Consider the following 12,718-nt stretch of genomic DNA (forward strand, 5'->3'; position numbering starts at 1 on the left):
GTGAAGGAGAGAACACATGTATTCATTTATTCATTCACTCATTCATTCGTATTTTCAGTAAAAACCCATTGAGCACTTGCTGTATTCTAGACGCCATGTACTGAGAATACAAAGAGCAGAAAGACATGCCTGCTGCCTTCCAGAAACCCACAGGCTAACAGGGGAGAGAGACAAGAAAACAGACAACTACAATACAGGGTAATAAGTGTGATGATGAGCAAACTGAGTCTATAAGTGCTGAGGACACTGAAGGTGAAGAGTGCAGAGCTGCCATCACTGATGGGTTTCAATGCTCCCTTCTTGATCCTGGCACAGCTTCTCAACAGGACCTCTATGCTAGCCCCTGCTTCACAGTATTCTATTTTCCACTTACTTCTCTCTACCAAGTATAAAATGCATCTGCATTCCAGAAACATTAAACATGGAGAGGCCCACTCCTGAAGATGAGGAGAGGATGGTGGTTCATATAAGATCGTCCCCTGGAGATCTGCACCATGTCAGCCCCACAGTGGGAGCTCGGGATGCCTGATAAGCTGAGCTGTGATTCTTGAGGAGGCCCTTTGGCAGCTGGAGGGCACTGAGAGGAGATGTCATGAGAGCCTGCAGAGGGCACCAGAGGCTCCCTCCAGCCCACCTCCGCCCAGCTCCATCAGGGCCCAGTCTTGACTGCTCACTGTCTCCTATTAGGAAGTCCGGAGGAGAGAGGTCTCCTGACATGGGATCAAATCCACGAGGAGTCTGAGGAGACTACAAAGGCATCAGAGGTCTACAGCCTCCCCTATGGGATTGGCACAAAGTTCTGCACTTCCTCCTATACTCGCTACCTCCCCTTCTTGCCGAGATTGGAACATGGTAGGAAAGGTGAGGTGGGAGTGTGCCAGCTTACCCTCTGCTCCCAGGATTCCCCAAGAAAGTGTCTGAAGGGTGCCACAGAAACCAGGATATAAGAGGAACTCTCTGCACTGCGGGTGGGAATGTAAATTGGCACAATCACAATGGAAAGCAGTATGGAGGTTCCTCAAAAATTTTAAAATCGAACTACCATATGATACAGCAATTCTACTTCTGGGTATTTATCTGAGGAAAATGAAAACACTAATTCGAAAAGATATATTACATCCCCATGTTCATTGCAGTGTTATTTGTGATAGCCAAGATATGGAAACAACCTAGGTGTCCATTGATGGATCAATGGATGAAGAAAATGTGGTATACACACACACACACACACACACACACACACACACACACACACACACAGTGGAATATATTCTGCCATAAAAAAGTTTGAAATCTTGCAATTTGCAACAACATGGATGGACCTCGATGGCATTATGCTAAGTGAAATAAATCAGACAGCTCTGCCCTGGTGCAGCCAGGTGGGTGGCCTTAGCCTCCAAATTCCCTGCTGAGCCACACAGGAGATCTCTGTGGAATTGGTTAGGGCCCTTTTGGCTGGAAATGAGAAAAGTGTAACTCAAAAAATGGGAGATCTATTGGTTCTTTTAACTGGAAAGGAAGCACACTGGGAGAGCTCACAAAACCATAGGAGGAATCATATGAACCAGGATCTTAAGGATGAGAACTGATGTTTCTTTCTCTATCTCTCTGTCTCTCTCTCTGTCTCTGTGTCACACACACACACACACACACACACACACACACACGTACTCTGTCCCTGTCCCATCACTGCCTCTCCATGCCTGTTAGCCTCATTCTCTCCCACTGCAGCTGAGGACGATGGCCATACACCACCCCAGATTTACGTCCATCCACAGTGACTGCCGAGACAAAGGGAAAAGAGCTTTCCCCACTGTGTCTACCAGAGACATTCCAGGGAGGACTATGGTATCCCAGGGTATCCTATGCAAAGTAATTTTCTAAGTGCTGAGTTTGAAGACTTTATGTTAATTAACCTGTATTAGTTTGCCAGGGCTACTCTAACAAATTACCAAATACTTAATGTCCTAAAACAACACAAACTGATTCCCTTAGAGTTCTGGAGGTCAGAAGTCTGGAATGAGTCTTACAAGGCTAACATCAAGGTGTCAGCAAGGCTGACTCCTCTAGATGTTCCAGGGAAAAATTCATTTCCTTGCCTTTTCTAGCTTTTAGAGTTGGCCCATATTCCTTACCTTGGAACCCCTTCCCCGTCTTCAAAGCATAACTCTACAACCTCCTTTTCCATCTTCCCACCTTTTTCTGTCTCCTTTGACCTTCTTGCCTCATTCTTCTAAGGACGCCTGTGATTACAGTAAGGGCCCACCCAGTTGATCAAGAATAATCTCCCCATCTCAAGATCCTTAGCTTAGTCACATCTGCAAAGTGCCTTTGCCCTATAAGGTGATACTCACAGATTCTGGTGATTAGGACGTGGATATCTTTAGGAGCCATTATTCAGCCTACTACCATCCCTAATTAAAAATCCTATAGTAGTAACTTTATAATATGGCAGCGGTTCCTGAAGAATATGAGCCTGAAGACGCTGCCATCCTTGGGGAAATTGATATACAGAGATCAAACTCTTTACAAATCTGCTTTATTTATTTATTTTTTTTTTGCGAGGAAGATCAGCCCTGAGCTAACATCCGTGCTAATCCTCCTCTTTTTGCTGAGGAAGACCAACTCTGAGCTAACATCTATTGCCAATCCTCCTCCTTCCCCCACCCCCAAAGCCCCAGTAGATAGTTGTATGTCATAGTTGCACAAATCTGCTTTATTGACTCTAAATTTTCTCCCTGTGAAGCCACGTCAGCTCCCACTGGCAGTAGGGTTTCCTGGTCACCTTGTCACTTCCACACTTCCAAATACACTGGCTGGACTCAGCATGGAAGGGATCCTCCTTGCATATAGCCTTAGTTGGGGAAAAGTCGTGTATTGCTTTTTCACCATTTGCCAGTGAAGTCTTTAAACCAATTCTGCTCTTTTGAACAGTTTTTTATTCCTAATATATTCATCTTGTGCTGATTTTATAATGTGTCCAGTCTGTTCTGAGAAGACATTTTGAAGCCTTAGCCCATGAAAAACTGACAGTTATCTTTACAAAGATAAGCCTCTACACATTTTCCTTTTTGCTATAAAAGATAATATACTCAAATGAAATATAACTTTTGTAAAATTCTTCTGGAAGCTGACTAACAAACAGAAGTTAACACTTTATTTTAGGATAGTGAAAATGGGGAAGAACTTTCATTTCACCTCCTACAGGACATCTCCACTCTACTTCGGCTTTGAAGCTCACGCCATCAGACTTTCCTCCCGTGTGCTGTTTTGTTGGTGACAGCTACAGACCCCGGTCACTAATCCCCCTTCCTTGAGGATGTCAGTGCATCGGTCACTGTCTCTCCAACCATCCTCCTGTCTTAATAATTGATGACTTCATATCCACATAGCTCGTCCTTCCCCCACCCTGGCCTCTTGTTCCTCCTTCAATAACCTGGTCCTTCACACCATCTCAGCAGCTCATTCTCATGGCCACATTCCAGTCTGGACCTTGCAATCCACCTCCTGCAGTCTCAATTTAGAGCAATCTCTGACCACTTCCCCCTGTCCTCTATTTTTCTAGCTTGCTACCTTTAGTCCCTCCACTCCAATAACCCTTTAATTGGCCAGGATCTGAATCTACTGTCTTCCCACCTCCTTCTTGTCCTCTCTTCCCTCCTTACCCAGCTTCAATTCCATGGTCAGTCATAACAATCACTTTCTTGCATTCTTAACACCATTGGTCTGTTCTCTCTTCATTGCATTCACTTGGAAAAACCTTAATGCTGATCAAAAGCAACCTTCACCTACTCTGTGCCTGCGCCCATGCAGCTGAACTGAGCTGACTGCTCTTATCTTAGATTCATAACCATGAACTTCATGTGGGTCTTCAATGCTGCCCAACAGTCATGCCACCTTTCCCAAGTCCAATTGCTCTCTCTTTTTCTCACTTCAGAAGCCCCTTCCACCTCTGTCCTCAGCTTCCTGTCTCACTGAGAGCTCTGTGGGGTTGCAATCAGAAGCATCCATATCTCTCCACCTACAGCTTCTGCACCCCTATCCTCGGCTTTCCCTCCTGTTACAATGAATGGACCATCTGGTTCTTCTCTAGAGCTAATTCCCTCCCTTTGTGCTCCAGAGCCCATCCCTTCGTTCCTACTCAATGATTCACTGTAGCAAAAAGTTAAATTCCTCCCCCCTTCCTCTTGCATCATCAAATTTTCTCTTTCTTTGAATAATTTATGTCAGCATACACACCTACTGTTATTACTATTATCTTTTAAAAAGTCTCATTTTGTGAATGTGTCATATGGTAGACTTAAAGTGGTAGGGTCTGCCCATATAAAGTGCTGTAATAAATATGCTGTGTATTCAGGACCTGGGCTTAGCTCTAGGGGGGCCTGGATGCCTCCCAAATCAGTCAAGAGCAGTCATATCCCCTCTTCTGCCCTTTTGTTCTTCAAAGCCTCTCCAATTCTCCCATTGAATTTTATAGAGAAAACACTGAAGCAAAGCAAAGAAATTGTTTGATGGGCTATAGCTTAAACAGTTGTATTATTTGGGAAAGATAGTTGGCTATTTGTGGTGGGTTGTTCTTTTTTTTAAATTGTTTGATTGAGGTCATATTGGCTTATAACATTTTGTAAATTTCAGGTGTACATTATTATATATTAGTTTCTGTGTAGACTGCATTGTGTTCACCACCAATACTCTAGATTTTATCCGTCACCACACACATGTGCCTTTTTATCCCTTTTTCCCTACCCCCACCCCCTTCCCCTCTGGTAACCACTAATCTGTTCTGCTTATCCATGTGTTTGTTTATCATCCACGTATGAGAGAAATCATACGGTGTTTATCTTTCTCTGTCTGGCTTATTCAGCTTAACATCATACCCTCAAGATCCATCCATGTTGATACAAATGGGACAATTTTGTCTTTTGTATGGCTCAGTAGTATTCCATTGTATATATATATACTACATCTTCTATATCCATTCATCAGTTGATGGGCACATGGGTTGCTTCCATGTCTTGGCTACTATGAATAATGCTGCCATGAACATAGGTGTGCATAAATATCTTTGTATTATTGATTTCATTTTCTTTGGATAAATATCTAGTAGTGGGATAGGTGGGTCATGTGGTATTTCTATTTTTAATTTTGGAGAAATCTCCATACTGTTTTCCAAAGTGGCTGCACCAGTTTGCATTCCCACCAGCAGTGCATGGCAGTTCCCTTTTCTCCACATCCTCTCCAATATTTGTTATTTTTTGTCATGGTTATCATAGGCATTCTGACAGGTATAAGCTGATATCTCATTGTAGTTTTGGTTTGCATTTCCCTAATAATTAGTGATGTTGAACATCTTTCCATGTGTCTGTTGGCCATCTGTATATCTTCCTTGGAAAAATGTCTGTTCATATCCTCTGCCCATTTTTTTGATTGGGTTCTTTGTTTTTTTGTTGTTCAGTTGTATGAGTTCTTTATATATTTTGGAAATTAACCCCTTTTTGGATATATGATATGCAAATATGTTCTTCGAGTTGGCGGATTGTCTTTTCATTTTGTTCATGGTTTCCTTTGCCTTGCAAGAGCTCTTTAGTGTGATATAGTCCCATTTGTTTATTTTTTCTTTTGTTTCCCTTGCCTGAGTAGACATGGTATTCGAAAAGATACTGCTAAGACCAATGTCAAAGAGGGTACAGCCTATATTTTCTTCTAGGAGTTTTATGGCTTCAAGTCTTCAATCCATTTTGAGCTCATTTTTGTGTATGGTGTAGGATAATGGTCTACTTTCATTCTTTTGCACATGGCTTTCCAGTTTTCCGAACACCATTTATTGAAGAGACTGTCCTTTCTTCATTGTATGTTCTTGGCTCTTTTGTCAAAGAGCCGCTATCAATAAATGTGTGGTTTTATTTCTGGGCGTTCAGTTCTGTTCCACTAATCTGTATGTCTGTTTTTCTGTCAGTATCATGTGTTTTGATTACTATAGCTTTGTAGTATATTTTGAAGTCAGGGATTGTGATGCCTCTAGGTTTGTTCTTTCTTCTCAGGATTCCTTTGGCTATTGGGGGTCTTTTGTTGTTCCCTATAGATTTTAGAATTCTTTCTTCCATTTCTGTGAAGAATGTCATTGGGATTGGGATTGGGATTGTGATTGCATTGAATCTGTAGATTGCTTTAGGCAATAAGGGCGTTTTAACTATGTTTATTCTTCCAATCCACGAGATGGAATTTCTTTCCATTTCATTAGGTCTTCTTCGATTTCTTTCAATAATGACATAGTTTTCAGTGTAGGTTTTTTAACTTCCTTGGTTAAATTTATTCCTAGATATTTTATTCTTTTTGTTGCAGTTATAAATGGGATTGTATTCTTGACTTCTCTTTCTGCTAGTTCATTATCAGTGTATAGAAATGCAACTGATTTTTGTAAGTTGATTTTGTACCCTGCAACTTTGCTGTAGTAGTTGATTATTTCTAATGCTTTTCTGATGGTTTCTTTAGGGTTTTCTATATATAGAATCATGTTATCTGCAAACAGCAAGAGGTTTCCTTCTTCCTTTCCAATTTGGATACCCTTTATTTATTGTTCTTGCCTTATTGTTCTGGTCAAAACCTCCAGTACTATGTTGAATAAGAGTGGTGAGAGTGGGCACCCTTGTCTTGTTCCTGTTCTCAGAGGGTTGGCTTTCAGTTTTTCACTGTCAAGTATGGTGTTGCCTGTGGGTTTGTCATATATGGCCTTTCTTATGTTGAGGTACTTTCCTTCTATACCCATTTTATCATAAATGGATGTTGGATCTTGTCAAATGCTTTCTCTGCATCTATTGAGATGATCATGATTTTTATTCCTCATTTTGTTAATGTGGTGTATCACATTGATTGATTTGCGGTTGTTGAACCATCCCTGTGTCCCTGGTGTAAATCCCACTTGATCATGGTGTATGATCCTTTTAATGTATTGCTGTATTCGATTTGCTAGTATTTTTTTGAGGATATCTGTATCTATGTTCATCAGTGATATTGGTCTGTAATTTTCCTTGTTTGTGTTGTCCTTGTCTGGTTTTGGTATCAGAATAATGTTGACCTCATAGAGTGAGTTAGGAAGCATCCCATCTTCTTCAACTTTTCCAAATAGTTTGAGAAGGATATGTATTAAATTTTCTTTAAGTGTTTAGTAGAATTCTCCAAAGAAATCATCTGGTCCTGGACTTTTGTTTTTGGGGAGGTTTCTGATTATTGTTTCAATCTCGTTAGTTGTGATTGGTATATTCAGATTCTCTATTTCTTCTTGATATAGTTTTGGGAGGTTGTACGAGTCTAAGAATTTATCCATTTCTCCTAGGTTATCCAACTTGTTGGCATATAGTTTTTCATAGTATTCTTTAATAATCCTTTGTATTTCTGTGGTATCCATTGGAATTTCTCCTCTTTCATTTTTAATTTTATTTATTTGAGCCTTCTTTCCTTTTTTCTTACTGACTCTGGCTAAGGGTTTGTCAATTTTGTTTATCTTCTCCAAGACCTAGCTCTTAGTTTCATTGATCCTTTCTATCATTTTTTTAGTCTCTGTTTCATTTATTTCTTCACTAATTTTTATTGTTTCTGACTTTGGTCTTTGTTCTTCTTTTTCTAGTTCTGTTAGGTATAGTTTAAGATACTTATTTGAGATTTTTCTTGTTTGTTGAGGTGGCCCTGTATTGCTATAAATTTCCCATCTTAGTACCACATTTGCTGCATCCCATAAGAGTTGGCATGTTATGTTTGCACTTTCATTTGTCTCTAGGTATTTTTTGATTTCTCTTTTGATTTCTTCATTGATCCAACGGTTGTTCAGTAGCATATTGTTTAGTCTCCACATATTTGTCATGTTCACAGCTTTTTTCTTGTAGTTGATTTCTAGTTTCATAATTGTGGTCAGAAAAGATGCTCAATATGATTTGTCTTCTTAAATTTATTGAGGCTTGGCTTGTTTCAGAACATATAGTCTATCTTTGAGAACGTTCCATGTGCACATGAGAAGAATGTGTATTCTGCTGGTTTGGGATGGAATGTTCTATGTATATCTATTAAGTCTATCCGGTCTAGTGTTTCATTTAAAGCCACTGTTTCCTTGTTGACTTTATGTCTGGATGATCTATCCATTGATGTAAGTGGGGTATTGAGGTCTCCCACTATTATTGTGTTGCTGATAGTTTCTCCTTTTAGGTCTCTTAATAGTTGCTTTATATATTTGGTGCTCCTGTGTTAGGTGCATATATATTTGTAAGTATTGTGTCCTCTTAGTGGAATGTCCCTTTTATCATTATTTACTGACCCTCTTTGTTTCTCATTGTCTTTTTATCTTTAAGTCTGCTTTGTCTGATATAAGTATGGCAACATTCACTTTTGTCTTTTGCTTGGAGGATCATTTTCTATCCCTTCACTCTGAGCCTATGTTTGTCTTTAGAGCTGAGTTGTGTTTCCTGGAGGTAGCATATTGTTGGGTCTTGTTTTTTATTCCATCCTACCATTCTGTGTCTTTTGATTGGAGAATTCAATCCATTTACATTTAGAGTGATTATTGATATATGAGGGTTTAATGCTGCCATTTTATCCCTTGTTTTCCAGTTATTCTATATTTCCATTTTTTCTTTTCCCTGTATTTCTGACTGCCATTTCAGTTTCGTGGTTTTCTGTGATGGTTTTCTCAGTTTTCTCTTTATTTGTGATTTGTGACTTGCTCTGATTTTTTTTTAGTGTTTACCATGAGGTTGGTATAAAAGATCTCTAGATGAGATAGTCCATTTTCTGATAGACTCTTATCTCCGTTAGCTTAAGCCAGTTCAATCCCTTTCCTCTTCCCCTTCTGTATTATTGTTGTCACAAATTTTCTTTTTTGTGTTGTGAGTTTGTGACTAAATCGAAGTGTTTATAGTTATTTTTGATGTGTTTCTTCCTTTTACCTTTTATGTTATAATTAAGTGTTTGATAACCTGTTCTGATAGAGAGCTGTAATAGTCCGGTTTTGTCTATTTATCTCCTTGCTCAAAGTTTTGTAAATCTTTGCCTTTTTGTTTCAGGTAGGAGGGCTCCCTTCATCATTCCTTGTAAGTCAGGTCTAGTGGCAATGAACTCCCTCAGCTTTTGTTTATCTGGGAAAGCTTTTATTTCTCTGTCATATCTGAAGTATTATTTTGCCTGATAGAGTATTCTTGGATGAAAGTTTTTGTCTTTCAGTATTTTGAATATATCACTCCATTTTCTCCTAGAATCTAAGATTTCTGCCGAGAAATCCACTGAAAGCCTTATAGGGGTTCCTTTGTACGTTATTTTCTTCTGCCTTGCTTCCCTTAATATTTTTCTTTGTCATTGATTTTGACAGTTTTCATATTAAATCCCTTGGAGAAGGTCTTTTTTGCATTGATCTAATGAGGAGTTCTACTGGCTTCCTGTACATGTAAATCCAGTGCCTTCCCCAGGTTTGGGAAGTTCTCAGCTATTATTTCTTTGAACAAGCTCTCTACTCCTTTCTCCCCCTCTTCTCCCTCTGGGATACCTATAATTCATATGTTACTTTTCTTAATTGGGTTGGATATTTCTGTAAGAATATTCATTTTTTTTATATCTTAGTTCTCTCTCCTCCTCCACCTGAAGCATTTCTATATTTCTATCTTCTAAGTCACTAATTCTGTCCATCATAATATGTACCCTATTTTTTATGGTTTCTACATTATTTTTTTATCTCATTAATTGTGCTCTTCACATCCATAATTTCTGTATAGTTTTGTTTAAGGACTTCAATCTCTTTGCTGAAGTATTCTTCTTGTTCATTAATTTTATTCCTAGCACATTGAACTATCGTTCTTTTTTTTCTTGTAACTCGTTAAGTCTACAATAACTATTTTTGAATCCTTTGTCGTTTAGATTGTAGTCTTCTGTGACTTCAGGTTTGGTTTCTGGAGACTTGTCATTTTTCTTCTTTTCTGCAGTGTTAGTGTAGTTCTTCATCGTGTTTGATGAATTGATCCTCTGCCAGTGCATTTTTGGTAATATTAGGTACAGATTCCACCCACCACTGCTGGGCAGGGCAAGAGCTGCATTTTCTGATCCCACACTGTCCACTGGTAGTTGTGCCAGTTGGGCTGCTCTGTGTTCACACAGACTGGCTGCCCCTCACATGGGCAGGGCAACTTGCTCAGTGGGCAGGTCTGTCTGACCTGCTGCATTCAACAGGTGAGGCACCTTTGTGTGGGCTTAGCCGCCTCTCAGTAGGGAGCATTTGCATGGCCAGGCCACCTTGGTAGGTGGGTGCTCCCGTGGGCTGGGCTACCACTCCAAAAACATTCATGTGCAGGCCAGGCTGTCCCCACCTCCAGTCACAGTCATTCCAGCCACTCTGTGAGGATCTGCAACCTGGATCTCTGCTGTCTGGGATGGGGAGGGATCTGGTCATCTAGTCCCACTGCTCTCCGAGGATCCAGTCCACCCATCTTCAGATGTATAGCTGTGTGGATCTCTCAGGAATCCTGTTGTGTTGTGTAGGGAATTTTCTGTCGGTTAATGAATGTCCATTTAGTTGTAACTCAGAGGGGAGAGACAAAAGGAAAAAGTCACTCTGTCCATGGATGCTGACATCATTCTGTGATGGGTTGTTCTGAAATGTCACTTTCTTGGATTCGAGTACATTGACTCTGGCTTAGTTTTGGTTTGCTTATGTAGGCTTCCAAGGTATCAGATCCACCTCAACCTAATGGCCTCTTTGTTTAATTATTTTAACAGGCTTGGAGACTGTAGCATCAACTCCTGTCTGAGTTTCCAGCCTGCTGATCTGCCCTACAAATTTCAGATTTGCAGTCTCCACAATTGTGTGAAACAATTCCTTCAAATAAATCTCTATAGCTACATTTGTATCTATTCTTTTGATTTTTTTCTCTGACAGATATAGTACTGGCTGATACAGGAATATTTCATCAGTCAAGATAGAGGGAGAGTCCTTGGTGGGGAGGAAAGGAGAATGAGTGGTAGTACCACCTCAGGGTATTTTTATGCAACAAATCCATCCCAGGCTGTGCCAATATCCAATGCACCCTGCAGGAGAGGGGGAGGGAAGCAGAGGGCTGTTGGTGCTGAGGAGTGAAGGTGGGAACAACACTCCTAGCACCTCACTGTGGGGAGAAAGGACACAGCATTTGCTGAGGTCCACTCTGACCAGGGGCCCCCTGGCACATACTGCTCTGGGAATGAAGTCAAAGGCTTAGACTAAATAGGATCATGGTTTGTGCTGGTACAATGAGGGAAGGGCTAGTTAGAGCCAGTATGTGTTCCTTAAAGGCCTACTATGTGCTGGCACCTCTGTAACACACATTTCTTCTTTTCCACCTGCTGGCTTGTTCCTGGCTTGCTGAGTTACTGGGGGTGGCTGGCCTGAGCACCAGTGCCATGGGCACTCCTCTTTCCTTTCTTCCCAACACAAGTTCAGGCAACCCCCAAGCATGAAGGCCCTGCCTGCCAAGCTGCCTGAAAAGCCCCTGGCTGCCCCTCGATTTGGACAGTGTAATGCTGGCAAAGCTCCGATCCCTGCATATCCCCCGGGGGAGTCCTTAGGGGTCGTTCGGCTCTTGTGCCATAGGATGGTGCGGTGAGGCAGTGAGAGCTGGGGCTGTGGCATCAGACAGACTGGGATTAGATCCTAAGACTTAACCTGCATGTCAAGGTATCATGTGGAGATGAAACAGTCAAAGCATTTGGGAAGCCTTCAGTGGAGGGCAGCCACTGTTGTTATGATGTGTAAACTGTAAAGAACCAGGCGAACCCATTCTCTCTGTTCACTCAGTGGATTAGAGTTCTCCAGAGAAACAGAGCCAATAGGATGCAGGTTGTACACACACACACACATGTCTATACATATGTATATAGATAGATAGATGTACATGCACACATACATATATATATAGAGAGAGAGAGATTGACTTATTTTAAGGAATAGGCTTATGTGATCATAGAGGCTAACAAGTCCAAAATCTGCAGGATGGGCTGGCAGGTTGGGAAGAGTTGCAGTTCGAGTCTGAAGGCAGTCACTGGCAGATTTCCCTCTTCCTCCAGGGAGGTCAGTCTTTTGCTATATTCAGTCCTTTGACTGATTGGATGAGGCCCACCCACATAATGGAGGGTAATCTGCTTTACCCAAAGTCTACTGATTTAACTGTTAATCTCATCCAAAAATACCTCCATAGAAACATCTAGGATAATGTTTGACCAAATATCTGGGTACCATGGCCTAGCCAAGGTGACAAATAGAATTAACTATCACATCCAGTGTACACGCCCAGGGACATTATACACTCTTTGCCCAGAAACCTCACCAGAAAGTGCTCAGAACACTATGGGATCTGGCTTGGACTCCAGTAGGAGTCTTTGTTACCAGAAGAAGCAGATGTAGCTGGTTTTACCCTGATGTCCTGTAGCATAGGGCTGAGGTCAGCACCATTCCTGGGTTCCCAGAACATGCAGGATGAGTGGGTAGCCTCCAGAACTCTAGACTCATCAGAACAATGCCCTGAACCCAGAGTGTGCTGCAAGAACCCAGTGTTATGGCACCTCCAGGAACAGATCCTGCCTGTCCTCTTCTTGCAAGGCTGGTGGCCTGGGCCTCAGCTGCACCCAGCACCCCTGAATAGGAGCAGAGTGAGAGCGGGAGGGTGCCCTGCAGCAGGCCAGCCTCTTATACCAAACAATCCTGAAAGACCAA

At 41.3% G+C, this 12,718-nt stretch overlaps 1 protein-coding gene across 2 annotated transcripts in view; it reads left to right on the forward strand.

The window, feature by feature from the left end:
- LOC131397557 (solute carrier family 23 member 2-like) overlaps nucleotides 1–10,861 on the forward strand; it is a 51,917-nt gene extending 41,056 nt beyond the window's left edge. For both annotated transcript variants that reach the window (XM_058530668.1, XM_058530658.1), the window contains exons 12-13: nucleotides 688–861; nucleotides 10,750–10,861. In XM_058530668.1, coding sequence (XP_058386651.1) covers nucleotides 688–861; nucleotides 10,750–10,781 — 206 coding nt within the window. In that variant the 3' untranslated portion in view covers nucleotides 10,782–10,861. The remainder of the gene's footprint in view (nucleotides 1–687; nucleotides 862–10,749) is intronic.
- Nucleotides 10,862–12,718: the final 1,857 nt, after the last annotated feature.

Source organism: Diceros bicornis, chromosome 3 (genome assembly GCF_020826845.1).
Source record: "Diceros bicornis minor isolate mBicDic1 chromosome 3, mDicBic1.mat.cur, whole genome shotgun sequence".
NCBI lineage: Eukaryota > Metazoa > Chordata > Mammalia > Perissodactyla > Rhinocerotidae > Diceros > Diceros bicornis.